The sequence below is a fragment of the Oryx dammah genome, unplaced genomic scaffold (genome assembly GCF_014754425.2).
Source record: "Oryx dammah isolate SB20612 unplaced genomic scaffold, SCBI_Odam_1.1 HiC_scaffold_15, whole genome shotgun sequence".
NCBI classification, from domain to species: Eukaryota; Metazoa; Chordata; class Mammalia; order Artiodactyla; family Bovidae; genus Oryx; species Oryx dammah.
This window is the reverse complement of record NW_024070199.1, coordinates 42,030,942-42,052,683: the sequence shown is the minus strand read 5'-3', so window position 1 is coordinate 42,052,683 and position 21,742 is coordinate 42,030,942. Positions and strand designations below refer to the sequence as shown.

Below are 21,742 nucleotides of genomic sequence, written 5' to 3'. Positions count from 1 at the left end.
CCCTCAGGCCCCTCAATCTATCAGATAAGAATTCACCTGGCATCAAAACAGTGTGTGGGAGCAGATAACCAGAGGGCTAGGAGCTGGAGGGGCTGGGAGCCAGTGAGGTCTCCAGGAGAGATGAGAGGTCCTCTAGCTGGGACATTCGGAAAGGCTGGAGATACCTATTCATTATGACAGATAACAAAGGCCCTACTGCTAGAGGGCACGCCCCCCCCCCCAACATCTGGAGTGTTCAAGAGCCAACAAAGGGAGGAGGAGGTGAGTAAATACTCTAGTAACTCCGTGCGGTGACAGATGATAACTAGACTTAGGCTCTGACATCCGGAGGCAAGAGGTTCACATTCCCTACCCCACATTCGCCACCGGGAAGGGAAGACAAAGCAAACCCTGTGTCAGGCTGGATCTGCCTCCTTCCTGTGCAAAGTCCCTGGAAGCGCCCCAGGGGTGGTGGTAGGGGGGTGACCCCTGAGAAGGAGCCCAAGGCTGAGAGGCCAGCTCTTCTGGGAGGAGGCAGGAGGCTGTGGGAAGAGCCCCACCCAGGCCACATCCACCTCCCTACAAGGTGCCCGAGAAAGAATAGACCCCTCCCGGCCAGGGACTTCCCGTGCATGGGCCTAGGGCTGGATGAAACCTCAGCACCATCCTGGAAGGAGCACCAGCAGCTCCGAGATGGTGGGGGCACCCTCGTGAGTAGCCTGAGTTTGCAGGCTTCATGGAACCAAAGCAGATCAAAAAAAGATCAAAATTGAAACTGGAAGCCCCAAGGGGGTTTGGGAGCTCCTCCGGGTGTGGAGTGTGTGCCCGCAAGCTGGTGGGTCCACAGGGCAGCCACCTCTCCGCAGTGACATCAGCGAAGATCAGCAAGCATGCTTTCCTGCTGGTCAGGGTCTCCTGCTCACAAGGGAGACCACAGTGAGGGGCACAGGGTCCCTCCAGTTCCACCGAGCTGGAGAGGGCTCTGTGGGGGCCTCACTGTCTGTGGAGGCCCCCGACCCTCTCCTTGCAGGGCCACGTCCCAGCCTGGCCACATGAGCTGGAATGTGGGGATGTGGTCACCAACGTCCAGAGAAAAAAACCGAAGACACACACGCTCCTCTGGAGTGTCCTGAGCCGCGCTTCAGGCAGCACGATGCCCCCATGCTCTCCCGCCTGCACGGCGGCCCTCAGCCTTGCTCCAGGCTGTCGGCAGCCTGGACCACAGTGTAGCTCCCCTGGCCCAGGGACAGCTGCCGGCTGAAGAAGGATGTGGTGCGTTTCGGTTTCACCCGCTTGATCGTCTCGCCTGTTGGGGGAACAAGAGGGATGCACTGAGGAGGCCCCCCCCACCCCCCACCAGGGAGGGCCCGGCCCCAGGGGAGCCCCTTCTGGAGCCTTCAGGCTGAGCTCCCCTCTTCACTCCCACCAGCTTCGTGAGCCTCAACCCTCCCCCAACCCTCTCATGGTGAGAGGATCGGGGTGGGGCGGGGGGCGGCCAGTCTCCTAAATCAGGTCACCAGGGTTTCCATTGGATGGTGGGCCTGCTGTGGTGTCTAAACCTGTTCAAAAAGAGACTGGGGAGGGATACAAACGTCCAGCTAAAAAAGAACTCACAGGGATGTCCTAGATAGCACAAGGAATATGGTCAGTAAATACTACAGTAACTCTGTATGGTGACAGATGATAACCAGACTTAGGATCACTTCATCACATATAAAAATATTGAATCACTATGTCAAGATCACTATATATACGAATATATAATATGTCAACTGTAATTCAATTCTGGAGTAGGAAAGGGCAGCCCACTCCAGTATTCTTGCCTGGAAAATTTCATGGTCAGAGGAGCCCGGCAGGGTATAGTCCATGGGGTCGCAAAGAGTCAGACATGACTGAGCACACACATAATTCAATTACAAAAAAGAAGAAGAAAGAACAGACCAAAGTCACAAAATACCTATAGTACATACTACTGCCTGAAAATGATCCTCGATGAGACAGACAGACTTTTTCTGGGGGAGGGAGAGAGGGTGGCGCTTGTGGAATTTTAGTTCCCCAACCTGGGATCGAACTGGGCAGTTGAAGCCTGGAATCCTAACCAGTGGACTGCCAGGAAAGTCCCTAAAAAGACTTCTTAAAAGTTAAAAATTTCAAGCTGGGTGATCAAGGTCAACATCAAAAGTCACGAGTCATGCTGATAATGAATATGATATGGTAAAAACGGCTCATTACCTCTGTGATCTTCCTCCCCCAAACCCTCACTCTCGTCTAACAGTGAGAAAACAGGAGAGACTCCGGGAAAGGGGCATCCTGCACTATGCCTGAGCAGTCCGCCTCAAGACTTCAAGGTCCTCAGAACCAGGAAGGTCTGAGAAACCGGTCACAGCCAAGAGGAGCCTGAGGAGACACAGCAGGCACCGGAAGTGTGGTGTTCCCGACGGGACCTGGGGTCTGAAAGGGGGCTGAGGGAGGGTTGAAACGAAGCACTTCAGTTAATTTACTGCATCGTGTCCGTTCACTAATTCTAACAAACACACCGTATTAACATGATACGGTAATTTAAAAAAACAAGCGACAGAAGAAAAACAGGCAACAGAAATAAATGGTGATGCGTGAAGAAACTGCACAGAAAAACGGCCCCGCTTCCCCAGCATCCGAACACCAACTCTGACGAGCTCACTGCCCTCAGGGTGATAACACCTGTCGTGGGTGAGGATGGAGAGGCAGGTGCCTCCTTCTCTCCTGGAGTGGGTCCAGTGGGTGCACACTTTGACCCGGAAACCCCATTTCCAGTAATTTATCCTGAGGAAACAGTTATGGATTCCAGATAAGGATTTGGCTACCAGGTAAGGTATGCTGTTTAGAGTAGCTGATGAACTACAAATACAGCTGGCCCTTAGATAACAGGCGGGTTGAGATGCCAACCCTCTGTGCAGTCGAGAACCCGAGTCTGACTTCTAGCTGGCCCTTCAGAGACCCATGGTTCCGCCTCACCCACCAGTTCAATCAACTGCAGATCACGTGTGGGTGTGTCTGTTAGCCGCTCAGTCCTGTCTGGACTCTGTGACCCTATGGACGGTAGCTCGCCAGGTTCCTCTGTCCACAGGATTCTCCAGGCAAGAATACTGAAGTGGGTTGTCATTCTCTTCTATAGGGGATCTTCCTGACCCAGGGATCAAAACTGTGTCTCCTGCGCTGCAGGCGGATTCTTTGCCGCTGAGCCACCAGGCAAAGCGTGCCTTAGGGCACCCATGTCATCTTTACCAGCTGCACTGACCCCACAGGGTGTGCATCCCTCCTTCCTACACCCACAGCTTTAGTAACAGACACTAGTCGTTTCTAGCTTTTCATGTCTGGATATGCCTGTGGACACAGCAGTGAGGGGCTCTTGCTGCTGGGGGCCCAGAGGGAAGCCTCCGACTCTCCATCGAATGACAGGATGCTCGCACCCAGCCCTCGGCCCCCGCCAGGTCCTGCCGGCTGGGAGCGAACTCGCTGCATCTGGAACTGCTCCCACTTCCAGAGCTCCCCGTGGTGTGCGTGTGCACACGTGTGGGTGTGTGTGCGCAGCCCGAGGCGGTCACTCACCCTCCTCCACGTAGTCGATGGTGGAGAGATGCTGGAGGCGGCTGCACACCACGCTGCCCTGCCTCCGCAGCTGGGGGCGCTGGTGAGGGGGTGGTGAGGAGCCAGAGGCCGGGGCGGGGCCGGCCTCCTGCGGGACGGCGGGCTCGGCGGCCTGGCTCAGCTCGATGCAGTACTCGATGAGGCTGCTCATCAGCTCGGCCTGGGGAGGTGAGGGGGCCGGCGTGAGGCCTGGGGGGCTCTCTGTTACCTGCTGCAGAGCGAGAGGATCCAGACCCACATGCACTACCTGCTGGTGGGGGAGGCCAATGAGGAAACAAATAGCTTTTATACAAGAGAAGAAGGGAAGTCTGCTCTGTGGGCCAGGCGAGCCACCCTATTTGGGCTGACTTCAGCGGTCAGATTGTTGTTGTTTAATTGTGTAGTTGTGTCTGACTCTTGAGACCCCATGAACTGTAGCCCTCTAGGCTCCTCTGTCCATGGGATTTCTCAGGCAAGAATACTGGAGTGGGTTGCCATTTCCTTCTCCAGGGGATCTTCCCGAAAGAAAGAAAGGAAAGTGAAAAAGCTGGCTTGAAACTCATCATTAAAAAAATAAATTCATGGCATCCGGTCCCATCACTTCATGGCAAACAGATGGGGAAAAAGTGGAAGCAGTGACAGATTTTATTTTCTTGGGCTCCAAAATCACTACGGATGGTGATAGCAGCCACGAAATTAAGATGCTTGCTTCTTGGAAGGAAAGCTATGACAAACCCAGACAGTGTATTAAAAACCAGAGACATCACTTTGCTGACAAAAGTCTGTACAGTCAAAGCAATGTTTTTTCCAGTAGTCATATATGAATGTGAGAGTCGGATCATAAAGAAGGACCATAAAGAATTGATGCTTTCGAACTGTAGTGTTGGAAAAGACTCTTGAGAGTCCCTTGGACTGCAAGGAGATCAAACCAGTCCATCCTAAAGGAGATCAGTCCTGAATATTCATTGGAAGGACTGATGCTGAAGCTGAAGCTCCAATACTTTGGCCACCTGATGTGAAGAACTGACTCACTGGAAAAGACCCTGATGCTGGGGAAGATTGAAGGCCAATGAGAAGGGGGTGGTAGAGGATTGGGGTAGTAGGATAGCATCACCGACTCAGTGGACATGAATCTCAGCAAACTCCAGGAGATAGTGAAGGACAGGGGAGCCTGGCTTGCTAAATAGTGAGGTCAGCTGGGTGGGGTAGGCAGTTCCCCTGAACACATTCCTCAAGCCTTCTCAACAGACTTGAAACATTACACACATTGACATAAAAGGTAACGTGACCAGATGCTAGCGGGCAGGGTCTGGGCACCTTAGGGCGGGGACAGCCAGGGCTGGCAGAAAGTTGCCAGCAGGTGGCGTTGCCTAGGCAGGGCGTGTTCAGGGAGCCGGGCACAGCAAGGACTGGGGTAGACACAGGCTGGCCTTGGACCCCAAGAGGAGAACCCACTGGAGAGCAGGGTCAAAGGCCAAGGGGGCAGTTGGTGACTGCCCGCCCAATGGGGTGACCCGAGGCTGCTCCAGGGCAACACACGCTGCCCTGAGGAGGGCAAGCAGGGCAGGAAACTGCACAGGAGGTCCAGGCCCCACACATCCTCCTCTCCTCCTTGAGGGAGCTGCACGGAGCTGAGCACAGCAGGGTGCCCTCTGAGATCCTCCAACACCGCCTGATGCTCCTGAGGTTGGGGGAGGCTGCCATTACACCTCAGCCGCCTCCAACAAAATGAAATATTCATCCAGGATAAGACTCAGCAAGCTAGAAATGGAAGAGGACTTCCTTAACCTGATGAAGGGCCACTATGAAGAACGCACAGCCAACACCACGCTGACTTAGAGCAAGACTGACGGCTTTCCCCTCAGGCCCAGGATGCCTGCTCACCCCGACTCACCAGGTGAGACCAGTGCTGCAGGCAAGACCAGGGAGAGGCACGCAGCCTGCAAAGTTAGAACACAGCTGCCCCCTTCACAGACAACGTTGAACAGTCCAGAGACAATCCCAAAGGAGCCTCAGAAAACCTGCTTTCAATGAGTGAGTTTCACAGGGTGACAGGATATGAGGAAAACAAAATCAACTGTGTTTCTATACGCCACAGCCAACAACTGGAAATTGAAATTAAAAAACGGTGTACCATCTCTGGGAGCACCAAACAAATAGGGAGAGGGATAAATCTAATAAAAGACAGATATGATATGTATGCTGAAAACCACAGAATGTTAGTGAAAGAAATCAAAGACAAATAAATGGAGATGTGCCAGGCACGTCCCTGGTGGATGAGTGGTAAAGAATACACCTGCCAATGCAGGAGACGTGGGTTCGATCCCTGATCCCGGAAGATCTCACGTGCCAAGGAGCAACGAAGCTGGTGTATCACAACTACTGAAGCCCGTGCCTTAGAGCCTGGGCACCACAGCAAGAGAAGCTGCTGCCATGAGGAGCTCTGTACCGCAACTGAAGCAGCCCCCACTCGCCACGGCTAGAGAAAGCCCCCGCAGCAACGAAGACCCAGCACAAAGTGAAAGTCGTGTGTCCGACTCTGCGACCCTGTGGACTGTAGCCTGCCAGCCTCCTCTGTCCATGGGATTTTCCAGGCAAGAATACTGCAGTGGGTTGCCATTCCCTTCGCCAGGGATCTTCCTGACCCAGGGATCAAACCTGGGTCTCCTGCATTGCAGGCAATTTCTTTTACTGTCTGAGCCACCAGAAAACCCAAAAGTAAATAAATAAAATAAATAAAATTATTTTTAAAATGTCATTTAAAATAAATGGACTGGAAGATTTAAAAACATCTCTTCAAAAGACATTGTTAAGAAAATAAAAAGTTGTAGACAAAGTTATGGTCTTCCCTGGTGGCTCAGAGGTTAAAGTGTCTGCCTGGAATGCGGGAGACCCTGGTTGGATCCCTGGGTCGGGAAGATCCCCTGGAGAAGGAAATGGCAACCCACTCCAGTACTCTTGCCAGGAGAATCCCATGGAGGGAGGAGCCTGGTAGGCTACAGTCCATGGGGTCGCAAAGAGTCGGACACGACTGAGTGACTTCACTCAGACAGAGTTATAGACTTTGTCAAGTTATTAGACAAAACACTTGTAAAATATTTATCTGATAAGGGACTGGTATGCAGAACATATAATGAACTCCTATAGCTCACTAAGAAAACAAATAAGCCAGTTTAGGAACTTCCCTGGTGACACAAGGGATCAGAATCTGCCTGCCAATGCAGGGGACACAGGTTCGATCCCTGGTCCAGAAAGATTCCACATGCTGCAGAGCAACTAAGCCCGTGCGCTGCAACGATGGAGCCTGTGTGCCACAACCAATGCTGCCCTTAGCGCCTGGAGCCCTTGTTGCTCTGCAATGAGAGGCCATTGCAATAAGCCAGGGCGCCGCAATGAAGAGTAGCCCCCACTTGCTGCAACTAGAGAAAGCCTGCACAAAACACAATAAATACCAAGCACGGTCAAAAACAAAACAGACAAATAAAACTAGTTTACAAATTTCCCGATTTTAACCAAGTGGAGAAATGATTTGCACAGACATTCCATCAAAGACCTACAGATAACAAATAAACACAGAGAAGGATATCAACATCATAAGTCATAATGAAAATGCAAATGACAGCCACACTGACCTGTCACTACCAGTCATTATAATGGCAAACAAACCAACACTGACACCACCAGTGTCAGTGCTGAGCAAGGATGCGGAGTACCTGGGACTCTCGGACGCGGCTGGAGGGACTGTAGGATGGCACAGTCACTGTGGAAAACAGTTTGGTAGCTTCCAGTAAGGCTGTTATGACACAATCCTGTAACCCCCAGTCCTAGGTATTTACACAAGAGAACGGAAGGCATACGCCCACCCAACAGCCTGCACACAAATGTCTAGAGCAGCTTTATTCACAAAAGTCCCAAACTGGAAATATGCTTCAGTGGGTAAAGAGCTAACCTGTAGTTATATCCACCCAATGGAACACTACTCAACAGTCAAAAGGAAAAAACCAGTACATCGTGAAATGTGGACCATCTCAGGGGCGTGAATCTTAGTGAAAGTAGCCAGGCTCAAAAGGCTGCAGAGAGTGTGTATACTGCAGGGTTGGATCGCTATTTGTTTATCATCTACCAGTTGACAGGCGTTCGTGTGGTTTTCAGTTCTTTGGTTATGACACACAAAGCTGTATGAACATCTTAGTGTAAATCTGTGTGTGGACATGTCTCTTTCTCCTGGGTAAATACAGCGTGTTTATATGACATTCTGGAGAAAGCAAAACTCTAGGTACAGCTAAGAGGAGGTATCAGATAGCAAGTGAAGAGATGAGTCTGAAATCAGAAGTGATATATATAAAACAATTAAAAAAGAGAGAGAAAACTCCAAAGAAAAATTGGCAGACTTTAACAAACAGGACATCCAGATGGTGGATATATATGTAAAAGGTGCTCAACCTCATTTGTGTGTGTGTGTCGGGGGGGAATGCCAACTAAAATCACATGGAGATTTGGGGGTGATGGAAATAACGCCAATAAAAAATGGGCAAAAGATGTGAAGAGACGTTTCACTTCTAGGAGGATACATGGACGGCAAATAAGCAGCTCTGTAGCTTGCCTGTGGAGGCGGTGGTCATGTGAACATGTTAAAACTCACCTCTCAAGACGGGTGCATTTTATTGTAAATTATATCTCGATAAAGTTGACTAGCAAGTAAAGAAAAGAAGCATGAGGAGATATCCCTCCTCAACCACCAGAGTGGCTGAAGGGACCAGTCGGCTCCTGGGCCTGAAGCTGGGCGTGAGCACAGAGGACGCAGGCAGCACCTTCTGCCAGTCAGAATTGGATGCCCAAGGGCCCGTCAGCAATGGGACAGAAAAGTCAAGGAGGGTAACGTGGGACCGCCCAGTGCAAGGGGGAGACCACGGCACTGGCACCTACAGTGGGGACGAGGATGGAGCTCCCAGATATAGGGCTGAGCGTGAGACTGGGCAGAACAGAACGCTCCGTGGGGACCCTCTGCAGGAAAGTTCGAAGCCAGGCACAAAGACTCTGGGATGGCACAAGTCAGGATGAAGGGGTCCCTTGGCGGGGGGGCACGGCTGGGAGGTGGATCGAGGCGGGGTCTTTCTTAATCTGAAAGGTGTTACATGGGTTTCTTTTTTAAATATATAATTTATTTTTGGCTGCACTGGGTCTTCGCTGCTGCTTGGACTTTTCCCTAGCTGCGGTGAACGGGAGCTACTCTCTAGGCACGGGCTTCTCATCGCGACGGCTTCTCTTGTTGCGGAGTGTGGGCTCAGCAGCTGTGGCACATCGCCTTTTAGTTGCTCCTCGGCCTGTGGAATCTTCCTGGACAAGGGACTGAACCTGGGTCCCCTGCACTGGCAGGCAGATTCCTACCCATTGTACCACCCGGGAAGTCTGTTACATGGGTTTCTTTTAGGAAATGTGTTGAGCTATATACACTTAGGAGTTGGGCACTTTTCTGTATGTATATTGTAATTCAATAAAATGGAGACTTCCCTGGTGGTCCAGTGGTTAAGAATCTGTCTTGCAATGCAGGGGACACAGGTTCGATCCCTGGTCAGGAACTAAGATTCCACGTGCTGCGGAGCAACTAAGCCCGTGCACTGCAACTACTGAGGCCGTGTGCTCCAGAGTCCACATGCCACAACTAGAGGATCCGTGTGCTGTGACGAAAGATCCCGCATGACGTGACAAAGGTCACGCGTGCCGCAACTAAGACCCAGTGTGGCCAAATAAGCATATTTTTTAAAAGAAAAGGATGTCTGAGATTTAAAAAACAAAAAACTGTGCTAAAGAAATAAAATAGAACACTTAGATTAAAAAACAAAGAGACCTGGGTAATTCTCTGGTGTTCCAGTGGTTGGGACTTTGTGCTTTCACCACTCAGGGCCCAAGTCTGATCCCTGGTCAGGGAACTAGAATTCCACAGGCTCCAGTGTGACCAAAAAAAAAAGTCTAGGCCAGTGATAAGGGAGGGGCAGAGGGAGCAGAGTGGCCGGGAGGGTTTAGAGGCTCAAGGTGGTGGCAGGAAGGGCTGTGTGCTTTCACCGATGGGGAGTCCCTGGAGCACATCTCTGTGCTTGGGGAGAGGAGCGCCGAGGCACGCAGTCCTGGAAGGGCCCTTGGCCGTGACCAAGGTGGGAGGAGAAGGGGCAGCAGTGGAGACTGGGGTGGGAAGACAGGGCGCTGAGCGCACAAGAGTGAAACAAAGGCACGCTGGGCACACAGCGCTGGGCAGGCCCCCACCAACCACTGCCCCAGCTGCCCCACCACCTGGCCAGGCCTTCCCAACCCTCAAGGGTGGCTCCCAGTCGGCAGGAGTCAGCTCCGGGGTGTCCAGGCCCTCAGCAGCCCTCTCACCTCTTTGCTAGCCAGGCTGAGACCTCCGATAGCCTGGAGGCCCCCTAAGTCCACCCTCTTCATGCCCACCCCCACTGGGATGCGGGCAGCACCCACCCTTACCTGCTTCGAGTAGATCTTGAGGAGTTTGTTGACCGGTGTGCCCTCGTTGTCCCCGTCGAACTCTAGCCACAGCACAGACTCCTCCTCCTCGGGGGAGGTATGGTCCCAGGATAGTTCCTGGAAGCGCAGGCCCAGCAGGACGTGCTGGCCAGCGGGAGACAGAGCTTGGACTCCTCTGGGCTGAGGCCCACTGCCCTACCCCATCCCTGAGGGTGTCACCAGGAGGGGACACCTGGCCAGGCTATATTTACCTCCAAGGCTGAGCTGAAACTCATGTATGAGTTTCTCTTGGGAGAGGAATCCCTGCTTCCATCAGACCCTCAAGGAGGGCTGTGGTCCAGGATCTGAGACCCCCTAACCCACAGCCCTTCTCATCAGTGGGACAAGCCCCTAAGAGCTGGGATGGGGGGCAGGGGAGACCCTCCTTCCCCAGAGATCAGCTGGGTGGCATCTCGGCAGGAGGTGCAGCTGGGTCCGGCATGTCGGGGAGCAGGTGCCCAGGGAGGGCTGGGGTCCCTCTCTGGGGACCACGAGAAATCTCCCTCAAACTTGTCTGCTGGCATGGGAGGGACTCCCGCCCAGGTGCATAGAAGGCCCTGGGGCGGGCTGCCGACACCACTTCTACACAGGCTGAGACAACCAGCGGAGACAGCCGGTGCCAAAAGCAGGAGGCAGAGCCAGACTCCAACAGCCAGGAGGGCTCCCAGTCGTGAGGTTTTTCCAGAAAACCACCAGTGTCCAGCCACTGGTCGGGCAGAGCAGCCAGGCCCTGCCAGATGCTCTCCACCAGCTGCAGCCCCTTCCCCCGGTCACCTCGCTGCCCTGCAGGCTGGGCAGGAAAGCTGACCCACAGCAGGCTCAGCAAAGCCCCCAGAATGACAGTGGAAGCCCCAGAGACATCTGAGAAAGGGAGGCCAGAAAGGCTGCCCACCCTGCCCGAGGCCAACCACAGGCCCAAGGGAACCAGGAAGGCCTGGGTAAGGACCCCCCTGCCCTCCTCTCTACTGAGGCTCCCGCTCCAGGTCCCCCCTGGAGGAGCAGGACGTACCTTCTCCCTGCAGTCGATGACGTGCACGCCATCCAGGCTGATGGCCACAGACACTGGCTTGCGCCCGCCCCGGTGCAAAAAGCCCTGGGCTGGCTTGTCAATCTCGCCGTGGAAGAAGGCACACCTGGGGAGGGAAACTGGGGTTAGTCTGTCCCCTCCAGCACCAAGAATAAGGCCAGGGTCAGGGTTCAGCCACCAGTGGGTGCACTGGCCAGGCCGTGTCCCAGGCATCTGAGGTACTTACGCTGTTTGGGTGACTAAAGGTTAAGTGGAAACCCATCCCAGGGAGGGAGAAACAGAGGAGGTGGGTGAGAGGGAGGCTTTGTGGAGGTGGTGGCCTCTGAGCTGATCAGGCAGGATAGGAGGGCTGGAATAGACAGAGGACAGGAGGGGAACTGGGTGGCACAGAGCGAGCTGGGTACCATGGACAGAAGGCAGAGCATGAACACAGGCGTGAGACAGAGTGAGTGACATTCCAGGAATGGCCAGGAGCCTGAGAGCTCAGAACTGGGCGCTGAGGCTGCTGGAGGCTAGGAGAGCCTGGGGGCTGAGGCTGCCCATTGTCCCCCAACGGGCTGCTCAGGCAGGGAGGCCACTTCAGGACTCGACGTTGACAAAGGGAAGGGGGCCAGGGGCCTTGGGACACCCAGGCACTGAGCTGCCACCCTCTCCCTCCTGCCTTGTTGTGGCCTGTTGCACTCCGGCTGCCCTGGGCCCTCACCCCTGGCTAAGCCAGTGAAAGCAAAGGTGTTAGTCGCTCAGTTGTGTTCAACTCTTTCAGACCCTATGGACTGTAGCCTGCCTAACTCCTCTGTCCATGAGATTCTCCAGGCAAGAATACTGGAGTGGGTTGCCATGTCCTCCTCCAGGGGATCTTCCCAACCCAGGGATCAAAGCCGGGTCTCTAGCAAAGCCAGAGCCATAGTTAAACCCTGCAGCCCCAGGAGGGGACTGGAGACAAGCCCGCTCCGCCTTTAGTTCTGAGCTCTGCGGAGGGCTCCCCCTCCGGGCAGACTCCTGACTCCACTGAGGGAACTGAAGAGACCGAAGAACAGCCACTAGCCCGCCCTCACCTCAACTCCTCACTCGATCGGGTCCTCCCTGTCCGCACACACACCTCTCACCCACCATGGCAGTGGAAGACCTCCGCCCACACCCACAGTGGTTCCACCCCTGGGTTCCATCTCAGAGGGAAGCTCCCGAGAGAGCTGGTTCCATGGACTGTCACCGATTCTTTCTCTCTTGCTCCTCCACCCGCTGCCACCTTCACTATGCGGGAGCCAAGGTCAGCGATCAGCCACGACCGGCCATGCTGAACTCGACCTTGCAGCAGCAGCACCTGAAACTTGGTCATTCTTCCTCCTCAACCCTTCCCTTCGCAGTGCTGGCTGGCATCCCCTACCTGGTCCACACTCACCTCTGTGGCCATTCCTTGGGGCTCCTGGCTGATGACTCATCCACTACCTGACTCTCTTCCCAGAAACCCAAGGGCTTGCCCAGAAGCACCACTTGAGGGTCTGGCAAGCATCTCAAAATCAACACATCCAAAGACAAGCCCCTGATCTGCCTTGACCTGCACCCCTCCCGACCCTGCCCGTCCCGTCTCAGCTGGTGACTCCACCTCCCAGCTGCTTGGGCAGAAATCTGGAGGCCCCTCGGCCTGCTCCCCTTCACCTCCTCTCCTGCACACCTGGCGAGTTCCTTCAGCTCCGCCCGCAACACCTCTGGAACCCAACCACCTCTGGACTCCCCCCGGCCTGCGGCAACACCACCGGCCTGAGCCTCGGCACTCTCTGGAGTGTGGCCACTGTCCTCACGGCTCATCCTGCCCGCCCGTGGTCTGTTCTCTGCTTCTACTGTTCGCTGTCCCTCTTGCCCTGAGAACAGCCTCTTCACGGGCAGGAACGGTGGTCACCAAGGGGTCTCTAGCACCTCAAGGGTGCTGGCACCCAGTAGGTACCCAAGAGCTAAGGGCTAGAAGTGCCTGTGTGAACGAGAGCTGGCAGGTCCACGGGCCATGTGACTGTAGCAGGAGGGAGAAGACCTGCCCGGTGTCTGAGCTCGTGACAGGGGAGTGGGAGGAAGAGTGTCGGCCCAGGACCCATGGAGCCTGAGGTGCTGGCCTCTAGACGCACCTCGAGTGAGGACAGAGCTCAGTGGGACTGGAGATGGGCTCACGGGCCAGGGAGGGACACAGCGCCCAGGACTGTGGCCGCACTTGGGAGCTGCTCACCCGTAGAAGGGCAGCTCGTGGCACTTGAGGAGGTAGGCGCGGTAGTGGGGGCTCAGGGAAGCCTCGCGCTCGCTGTCGCTGCCAGCCGCCTCCTGCACCCGGCGGTAGGCGTTCAGCAGGCCCTGCTCGCCCGTCCCGGCCTTGGCACCACGGCCCCGGAGAGCAGCGAAGAGCCCATGGCTCCGCTTGCAGAGGTGGGCAGGGAGGAAGGAGTCCAGCTTCTCCCTGTGGAGGAAGGGAGACGGAGCTGGGCTGAGGATGGCTCTGTGTCTGCAGGCTGGGAAGATACCGCGGTCCTGGGGTGCGGGGAGCACAGGGGGCGCCTGGACACGAGCCCCCAGAGAGCCCACTGCCCCCATCCCTGCAGCACGCCTGGTTGGTGAGAGGCCAGAAGGCAAAGCCAGGAGACAAGATGAGAGCTGAAACCAGGCCCACCCCAGAAGCAGACCGTGACCAGAGGGTCTCGGGGGCAAGTCTGTGTCACCGAGTCAGGAAGCTTTGGATTCCTAAGCCAGCAATTTTACAATCAAAAGGTAGTGCAAATGACCTAGCTACATCAATGTTTTGTTCTGCTAAACAGAGATGTTAAAAAAAATCACCACCAGCACAGGCTCATGAAGGAAAGGGCATTTTCAATCACAGACTCAAGAATCCTGGTGTGACAGCGCCGTGTCTCCCCCTCAGGCAGCCCTCTGACTGTGGGTGGGCACCGCCCCTTCCAGTGGACCACAGCTGGGGCTCGGGGCATGAGCACCAGTTCAAGCCCGTTTCAATGACAGGGATCGCTACTCATACAGATGGGTGCTGACATGTGCTTGGCACATGGCAGGGGCCGAACAAACACAGTTGCGGTTGTCATTTTCACTGAAGAGGGGAGGAGGCTTCTGGAGGAGCAAGACTCCAGGCCACGGGGAGGGGTGGCCAGCCCTGCGGCCCTGACACAGAAAGGAACGTGATGCGGGGAGAGGCCTGGCCGTAGAGCAGCAGGAGGAGGGGCGTCCAGGGGGCTGCCCCCCCACTTCTCTGCTTCCAGCCACAGCTCCCCCTTGTCGTTTGGAAATCTGGCCTCCTACCCTCAGTCCATGGGGTCTGTGCAGGCTCATGGCGGGTCCAAGGGAGGATCTGGACCTCAGCCAATCAGTGTCCCGGCCACTCTGTCTCCTTTTGGTGGACCTGGGCCCAGCCGTCATCATCAGATGAGTCTCAGGGCTCTGGTCACGTGAGGGATGAGGTCTCTTCTTGCGAACGTGCAACTACTGTGGCCACCTGGCCATTGTGTGGCAAGAGCTTGCCTGAGTGCAAGCTGGTCCAAGCTGTGCAAGAGGACAAAGGGCTGGGCAAGGAGAGCGAGGACCGGTCTGGTGGGTGGGAGGGCCCCAATCAGAGCCCCTGAACCTCAGTCACCCTCCATTGTCTCAGTTGCTCAGTGGTGTTCGACCGTTTGTGACCCTGTGGATTGTAACCCGCCAGGCTCCTCTGTCCATGGGTTCTCCAGGCAAGAACACTGGAGTGGGGTGCCATTTCCTTCTCCAGGGCATCTTCCTGACTCAGGGGTCAAACACGGGTCTCCTTCATCTCCTGCACTGCAGGTGGATTCTTTACCCACCGAGCTACCTGAGAAGCCCTCAGTCACCCTGGACTGGTCTATTTCCTGGCAAAGTCCCTCAAGTCCAAACAGTCTGAGCTGGGTCTGCTGTCACCTGCAATAGGACCAGACATGCCATCACAAGAGCCGGGATTTCTATGGCTGCCAGCCTCAAGCCAGCTCAGCTGGGAGCGTTCAGTGGGTGGCCCTGCTAGGCCCCAGCTGTTAGTCATCGGGCACAGGGCCCGGTCTCTGCACATCCTTCCCCCCGCAACACAGCTATACACTGAAGGGCTGGTGTGTATAGGGGAACCCTGAGTCTAGGACAGGCTGTGTTTCAAGTACATCATCATTGCAATTATCGCTAAACCTCAGGATTCATCCACGGAGGTCAGAGGCAGGTCTGGCCTACTTCCCGGGTAGACTCAATTGTCACAACCCCAGGCTCTGCAAATCAAGGAGCACAGTTTCTTGAGAGACAGATAGGAAGCATGGAGCCAGCACACTGGAGTGTCAGGAAATGGGGCCTCTTCCCTGGAGTTCAGGACTAAATCAGACAATCAGTGGCAACTGGGACTCAGAATGTGGTCAGTCCCCGGCGATGACTTCCAAGAGAACAAGCCCAACTCCCTCTGACCTCAGACGGGGACTGGGCTCCACCCTTGTGCACAAGAAGGGGTCCTCTCACGGGTGTCACTTCACCTGTCTCCCACTGCCCAGGCCGCTCAGCCCAGAGCAGATGAGGAAGAGGAGGTCAAGAGAGGTGGGGTGACTCACTCAAGGTCACATAGCATCAGGGCCTCCTGACTCCAGGACCTGGCAAGACCACCTGCAACCAGGATTCTGAGACCAGGGGCTCCCCTCCATGGGCCCTCACCTCAGGGCGCAGGCGGTGGGCTGGCCAGGCTGGTAGGGCCCGAGCTGCACACGGCACACCAGGGCGCCCAGGGCCTCGCAGTCCTCCACATCGCAGGGGTACCGGGCGGCCAGCACGTTGCCCTTGGCTTCCTCGTAGAGCAGCCGCAGGACCTCCTTGTCCTGGATCTGCAAGCCAGTGCGGCAGAGAGGAATGGCTCAGTCCAGAGGGACACCCGTGTCCAGGGGCCAAGGGACAGCTGGACACCCTGGGGAGGTGGTACTACCTGGGGTGCTCTGCCTCACCTGGAGCTCCCGCCGTTTGGGGAAAAACACGTTTCTCCGGAACTGTAGGGAAGGCTCATCTGGGGAGAGAGGAGGGGGTCGCTGGCCGCCCTGCACAGCCACCCTGCCTTCCCCGCTGAGTGACCCAGTCTCCTTAGTTCCCGAGTCTTCTCCACCACCGCTCAGGAAACCCCAGAGCCGTCCAGAGATGGGGGTGTGTGGCTTATCTCGAGGTGCTCACTGTTCCCCCCAGCCCACCCTATCTTGGGCTCCCCTCCCCTGGGGAAGATGCCAGCCCTGCTCTCAGCGAGTGCAGCTCCGTCTGCCAGGGGAGGCCTGGCTGGGCCGGAAGGTCACACCCCAGACCCAGGTGGGCCCCCGAGCCAGGGGCGCACAGGCAGTAGCACTGACCCATGGCCACGTCGTCATCTGGGGCGTCGGTGAATCGCAGCAGCAGCTCCTGCCATTGGCGGCCCAGCTTGTAGGGCTGGTGCTTGGGCTTCAGCTGCACCTCTGCGGGAGGAGAGGGAAAGCGGCCGTGAAGCCGTGAGCAGCGCAACTACCCACACTCACAGCAGCGACGACGCACTCAGGGCCAACGTTCACCGAACCATTTCAAGTGCTTTACAGTAACTGCCCTGAAATAACCCTACTCTCACTTCATCTACAGGGAAAAATGAGGCTCAGAGAGGTTAAGGTGTTTGTCCAAACAGCAAGTGAGAGGGGGTCAGGTTCCAGGCAGCCAGTCCGACTATTCCCTACCAGGGTGGGCTGTAGCCGAGAGGCTGAGGCAGCTGGAAGGTGCTGGGGGTGGCTGTCCTGCTCCCCCTGGCACTACCTGGTAAGCAAAGCCCAAAGCTGGTGATAGGGTCAAAGGCCCAGGGAGCTGTTCTCCCTGCTCCCAGCCCTGCCTGGGCCTCTCCCTTGCCAGCCCCCACCCAAGCATGTCCCCTGGGGGCTCCGGGCTCCAGATGGCCTTACCCCAAGCCCCGGCAGCTCAGAGGACTCCCGTTATCAGTACGGGACTGTGGTCCCACACTTCCAGATGAGGCCTTCCTGCCTAGAGGCTGTCCCCTCAGCAAGACAGACTGTCCCTGGAGACCTGTTCCATGCGGACTGACAATGGCACTCAGAAGGTCAAACCCTCCCAAACATCCAGCTTGAAGGGTGGCTCCAGCAGGCGGCACCCCTCCCTGCCTCACGGCCCTGGGGCGTGGGTCACCGCCACACCCACTCTGGGGGCGGACTGGGGCCAAGAGTCCTGAGGGCCCACGTCAAAGCTGAAATGGCCTTTCAGCCTTCCTGAACCCAGCCTGGGAACAGAGTGGGCGCTGACCCCATGCTGGGGCCTCTTGGCTGGGGTGGTGCCCAGCATAACCCACTGGCCACACAGGCAGCCCATTCATGTTCTTGTGAGGGGGCAGACGGAATGCGACAAGGAGGGAGTGGGGGAGGAAGTCAGCTGGCTGACTGCAAGGACAGGAGCTAAAGGCCGGGCAGGGGCCACATGAAACCACCCCCCCGACCAGTTTTCCAGAGACACAAGCAGAGGGGCCTGCAGTCCTGCCCAATAGCCAGAGGGTGAAGGTGGGGTGGCTGAGCTGGGTGGGGAGCGGCCGAGAGAGACTGGTCAGCAGGAAGAGGGTGGGCGACAGCAACAGCTGGGCAGGAAGCTCCCACCGGTGGGTGGGGGTGGGGAGACAGGCATTCCCCTTCCCACCAAGCCAGCATATCTTCCCTCCAGGGCAGAGACACAAACTCCTAGGGGCCCAGGGACCAGGCACACCCTTCTGACCCTGCTTCTCTACAAGGGAGAGTATCTAATCCCAGAACAAGCCTGGCCCCGGCACCAGTTGGAGCATCCTCTCCCTGGCCCCTTTCCCAACCAAGTCAGCAGGCTAGTGGCCCTGTTCGGAGGCCCCAGGGGGCTCTCTGCAAGCCTGCCACACATCCCCCAGGCCTAAGGGCTGGAGAGCCCCCACTGCCCTCACTCTTGCTACACCCCCGCCTTGGGATCTCAGCCTGAAAAAGCAGCACAAGGTGATCAGAAACCGGGGAGAGCTGGAGGGTCCCTGCAGAGAGGCTGGGTTCCCACTCGTCATCCCCTCCCTCAGGAAAAGTCTCACCCTTGGGGTGGCTGCGTCCTGGGCCAGGTCCCACCTTCCTCCCAGCCTCCAAAGAGCAGGGTACAGTTCAAAGAGGCTGGCTGGGGGCCCACCCAGGCCTCTGTCCCAATCTCCGTCCCACCACCCAATGCCCCTGCTACTCCAAACCTCAATTTCCTCATCAGTATGACCAGGCTGGGCCATGAGGATAAGGTGAAATTCTCCTTGCAAAATGCCAGCTCAGGTTGTGGCACGGACCACATGCTCTGTGCACGTGCACGGCTCCCTCCCTGTCCCCCATCCCGTTCCTCCTGATGCTCTGGCTCCAGCAGCCCTGAGGTAAGGGGCAGGCACAGCCTCTCCTCTGCCACCAGCACCAAGAAAGGAGACGGGGGCAGAGGAGCTAGGCATCATTCCAGGGCTCTGTGTCCTGGAAGCCATGGGTGGCTCCAGGACACATGTGAGTCCCACCTTTCCCTGATGTATAGTGGCAGAAGTTCTAGAAGCTGCCCCCTCCTCCCCTGCCAGTGCCCTTCCAGCCCCCTCACCTGGGCTTCTCAGTGTCAAGCCTTACCCAGCAGAGGGGAGACAAGCCAGAGTGCGAAGGCGTCCAGGGCGATGTCTGGAAGCTGTAGGACCTCGCGGATGGCCCGATGCAGCTCGTGGGCACTGAGTGAGGGCAGGTTCTCCACAGCCAGGGGCACCATCGAATCATCCGCCAGGTACACCAGCACGTCGGCTGCTGCAATGTGGGCCGGGCAAGGTCAGCTGGGGCAGCTGGCACAGGCATGCCATCTAAGCATCTTCCATTCCCCTGCTGGGGTTGGACCCTGTAACCCTTGGGGTGACCAAGGCTGCACTCCGGAGGCAGAGCCCCAGCATCCCCGAAGGACCCTGTGAAGAGTGCTTGTTAGCTCCATGCTGTCAATGCAGAGGCCCTGGGTTCGATCCCTGGTCAGGGAGCTAGATCCCACGTACCTCAACTAAGAGTTTACACACCACAACTAAAGATCCTGCACGTGGCAACTAAGCTACGGTGCAGTCGAAATAAATGCATTTTTTTTTTTAAGTCTGTTAGGACTTACTGGAGACCCTCAAACCACCCAGAAAGCCAGCAACTCTGGCCCAGGAATCAGGCTTGTCCCACCCTAAGCTCCCAAAGTTTCAAACTGGGGCTGGCCGCTTCACCCTCAACACACTTCCCCTGCAGCCCCAAGGACTCTGCTGTGCTTCTCCCCTGAAAGAAAACATTCCACAGGTGGAACTGAGGCAGAGAGAAACTGAACCCATCCTGAGGTTACAGCAGTTAGCAAATCGAGCAAGGAGGGAGAGAGCTGGTGACACGCTATTACCTTAAACAAGCCACTATCTCTCTCTGGCCCAAGCTAACGTGGGGACAGAGGATTCCCAAGGCCACCCTGCGGTATAGCAAGTTTCAGGGTTCAGTCTCCTTAGGATTCTTCAAGCCTCAGGACTCAACACGATGGCCTTTCAAAAGGACTTAAGTCTTAAACAGGCCAGCTGAGGTACAACCCTGGAAGTTGACTGTGGTGACAGCGTGTGGATGCCTCTTTGGAGCCTGGAGCCCAAAGGAAATCCTTGGAAGGGCAGCTAGATTCAAATCTCCATCACTGGAACCACAGGCACCGTGAAGAAGCCCTGAGGGCTCCAATCCTGACTGGCCTCTGGCTGGCTGACTGACTTCAGCAAGTCAGTGCATCACATGCCTCCGGTGCCAAGTAGGGCTAATTCCCATCCCCCACTACCCCACCCAGAGCTTCTGTGAATCAAATGAGGTGAAGCCTGTGAAACACAAAGGTATAGTTTATTACTAACACAAATGAAGGTGCTTTTTGGATCTCCAGTCTGTTTGGTTCTAATAGTCACTTTCTTGACAGATCATAAAATAATGTCCAGTTCAGTCAGTTCAGCTCAGTCCCTTAGTCGTATCCGACTCTTTGCGACACCATGGACTGCAGCACACCAGGAGGCTGAAATTCAGAGGGACATCTGGGGCAGTGAAGGCTCCAGTGTCCTGTACTTAACTTCTCTAGGGCCCAATTTCCTTCCTATAAAATGTAAATAATGATTCCTGTTTTCAAAGCACTATTTACCAAACAGAGAAAGTGAATATGTCACTTTTCATTCATAAGATTTCATGTGAATTTCACAGCTACCTAAGGTTTTACAAGTGAGGAAGATTTACAAGTGAGTACCCAACTTTGCAAGTAGCCTAGTGACAGAGCCCAGGTCCTCGGACTGACTTGTCACTTTTCCACATCCCAACACACCTTACTTGTTAATTAATAAACAAAATTCTCTTCAATGACAGAGATGATAGCCAGGGCCACTTCCTCGGGGCTGGAACCCTAGGAAGGTACGGCGGGGTGGGGACTGGGGTCAGGGACCCACCTCGGGCTCCCACGGAGGACACACTGCTTCGATGGGACCGATCAGCTGGGCCGGGTTGCCCGGTACTGCCTTCCGGCCCATCCATCTGCAGAAGAAAAGAGAAAAAGTTGTTCCTGGAGGGTCCAAGGATGGGGGTGCTGGGAAGCCCTTCAAGCTGTCACTGAGGAAGGAAGGGGTTCAGAACTGATCTACGAAGGTGAACACCAGGGCTGAAGGCACAGGTGTTTCAGACTAGCGGGGTGAGGGGTTGGGGGGGTTCCTCAGTCAACTTTAGATGGGGGCTGGTGTAAGGAGTCGGGGCCGTGGTGGTCAGGAGAAGGGTCAAGCTCGGCTCGCCGAAATGCCCAGGCAGGACACAGCACACCCCTGTCCGGGGCGGAGGCCCGTGCAGGGCGTCGCCGCTCTCTCACCTCGCAGGAACGCAGCGCCCGCTGCCTCAGTCCAGGTTCCTGCCCTGACCCGGGCCCCCAGGTGCCGCTGCGTCCTCACTGCCAACCGAGACACAAGATCCCGCCCGCGCTCGGGTTCCCGGGGCTGCGACACGGAAGCCCGGGCGGAGGAAGCGCGGCGCGCACGGCCCCGCCTCTTCGGCCCGCGCGAGCCAATCGGAGCCTGGGTCCGCCGCGCACGCGCCCTGCCTCCCGCCCGCGCGCGCACGCCCGTCGCAGGCTAGCGCTTATGCCGGCCGCCCGCCTAAGTCTCCTGGTGGCCGACTGAAGAAACTGACTCGCCACCTACCAGAGTGACGGGGGAGCCTGTGATCCCCACACACAGGCCCCGTCTGTTGGCCTGTAACAGAACGTGGCGAAGGTTCAAGGAAATAGGGAATGGGGGCGCGAGCTCTGGCGCTCACACGCGAGTGACTTTGGGCTAGTCCCCTCACTTGTGAAAGGGAGATGCCTCGTGGGGACGCGTCCCGGAGCCGCACTGTGCTGGCCGCGGGGTAAAGGTGATGCTGGGAGCCTGCTGTACCCCAGTGCCTCGAGGCCGGGAGGGGGGATGAGCTCCCCACGGTGGGCAGAACTGGGGTACCTGTCTTGACTATTCCAGACAAGCTCTTTCCCCTCGGGTCCTCAGTTACGCTCTCTGTCAGACAAAGACATTGGACTCGATGACCTCCAAAGATCCTCAGATTACGTATTAGGAATCCAGGCTGG

General features: G+C 56.3%; 1 protein-coding gene across 1 annotated transcript; it reads right to left on the bottom strand.

The window, feature by feature from the left end:
- Positions 1–314: 314 nt before the first annotated feature.
- On the bottom strand, positions 315–21,151 carry FRMD8 (FERM domain containing 8). Its single transcript, XM_040256250.1, has 11 exons — positions 20,996–21,151; positions 20,586–20,670; positions 18,748–18,915; positions 16,480–16,581; positions 16,090–16,148; positions 15,806–15,972; positions 13,344–13,568; positions 11,111–11,234; positions 10,063–10,206; positions 3,568–3,766; positions 315–1,285 (listed from the first exon to the last, which is right to left on the bottom strand). Exons 2-11 carry the CDS (start codon positions 20,668–20,670, stop codon positions 1,167–1,169), a joined length of 1,392 nt encoding a protein of 463 aa, XP_040112184.1. The 5' UTR covers positions 20,996–21,151; the 3' UTR covers positions 315–1,166.
- Positions 21,152–21,742: the final 591 nt, after the last annotated feature.

Bases quoted from the DNA above. Each gene is read 5' to 3' on its own strand.
- FRMD8 (XM_040256250.1), bottom strand. From the start codon at position 20,670: ATGGATGGGCCGGAAGGCAGTACCGGGCAACCCGGCCCAGCTGATCGG. The intron at 18,916-20,585 runs GTGGGTCCCTGA...CCCACATTGCAG, and splicing joins GTCCTCCGTGGGAGCCCGAG to CAGCCGACGTGCTGGTGTAC. The intron at 15,973-16,089 runs GTGAGGCAGAGC...ACTGGCTTGCAG, and splicing joins CCAAACGGCGGGAGCTCCAG to ATCCAGGACAAGGAGGTCCT.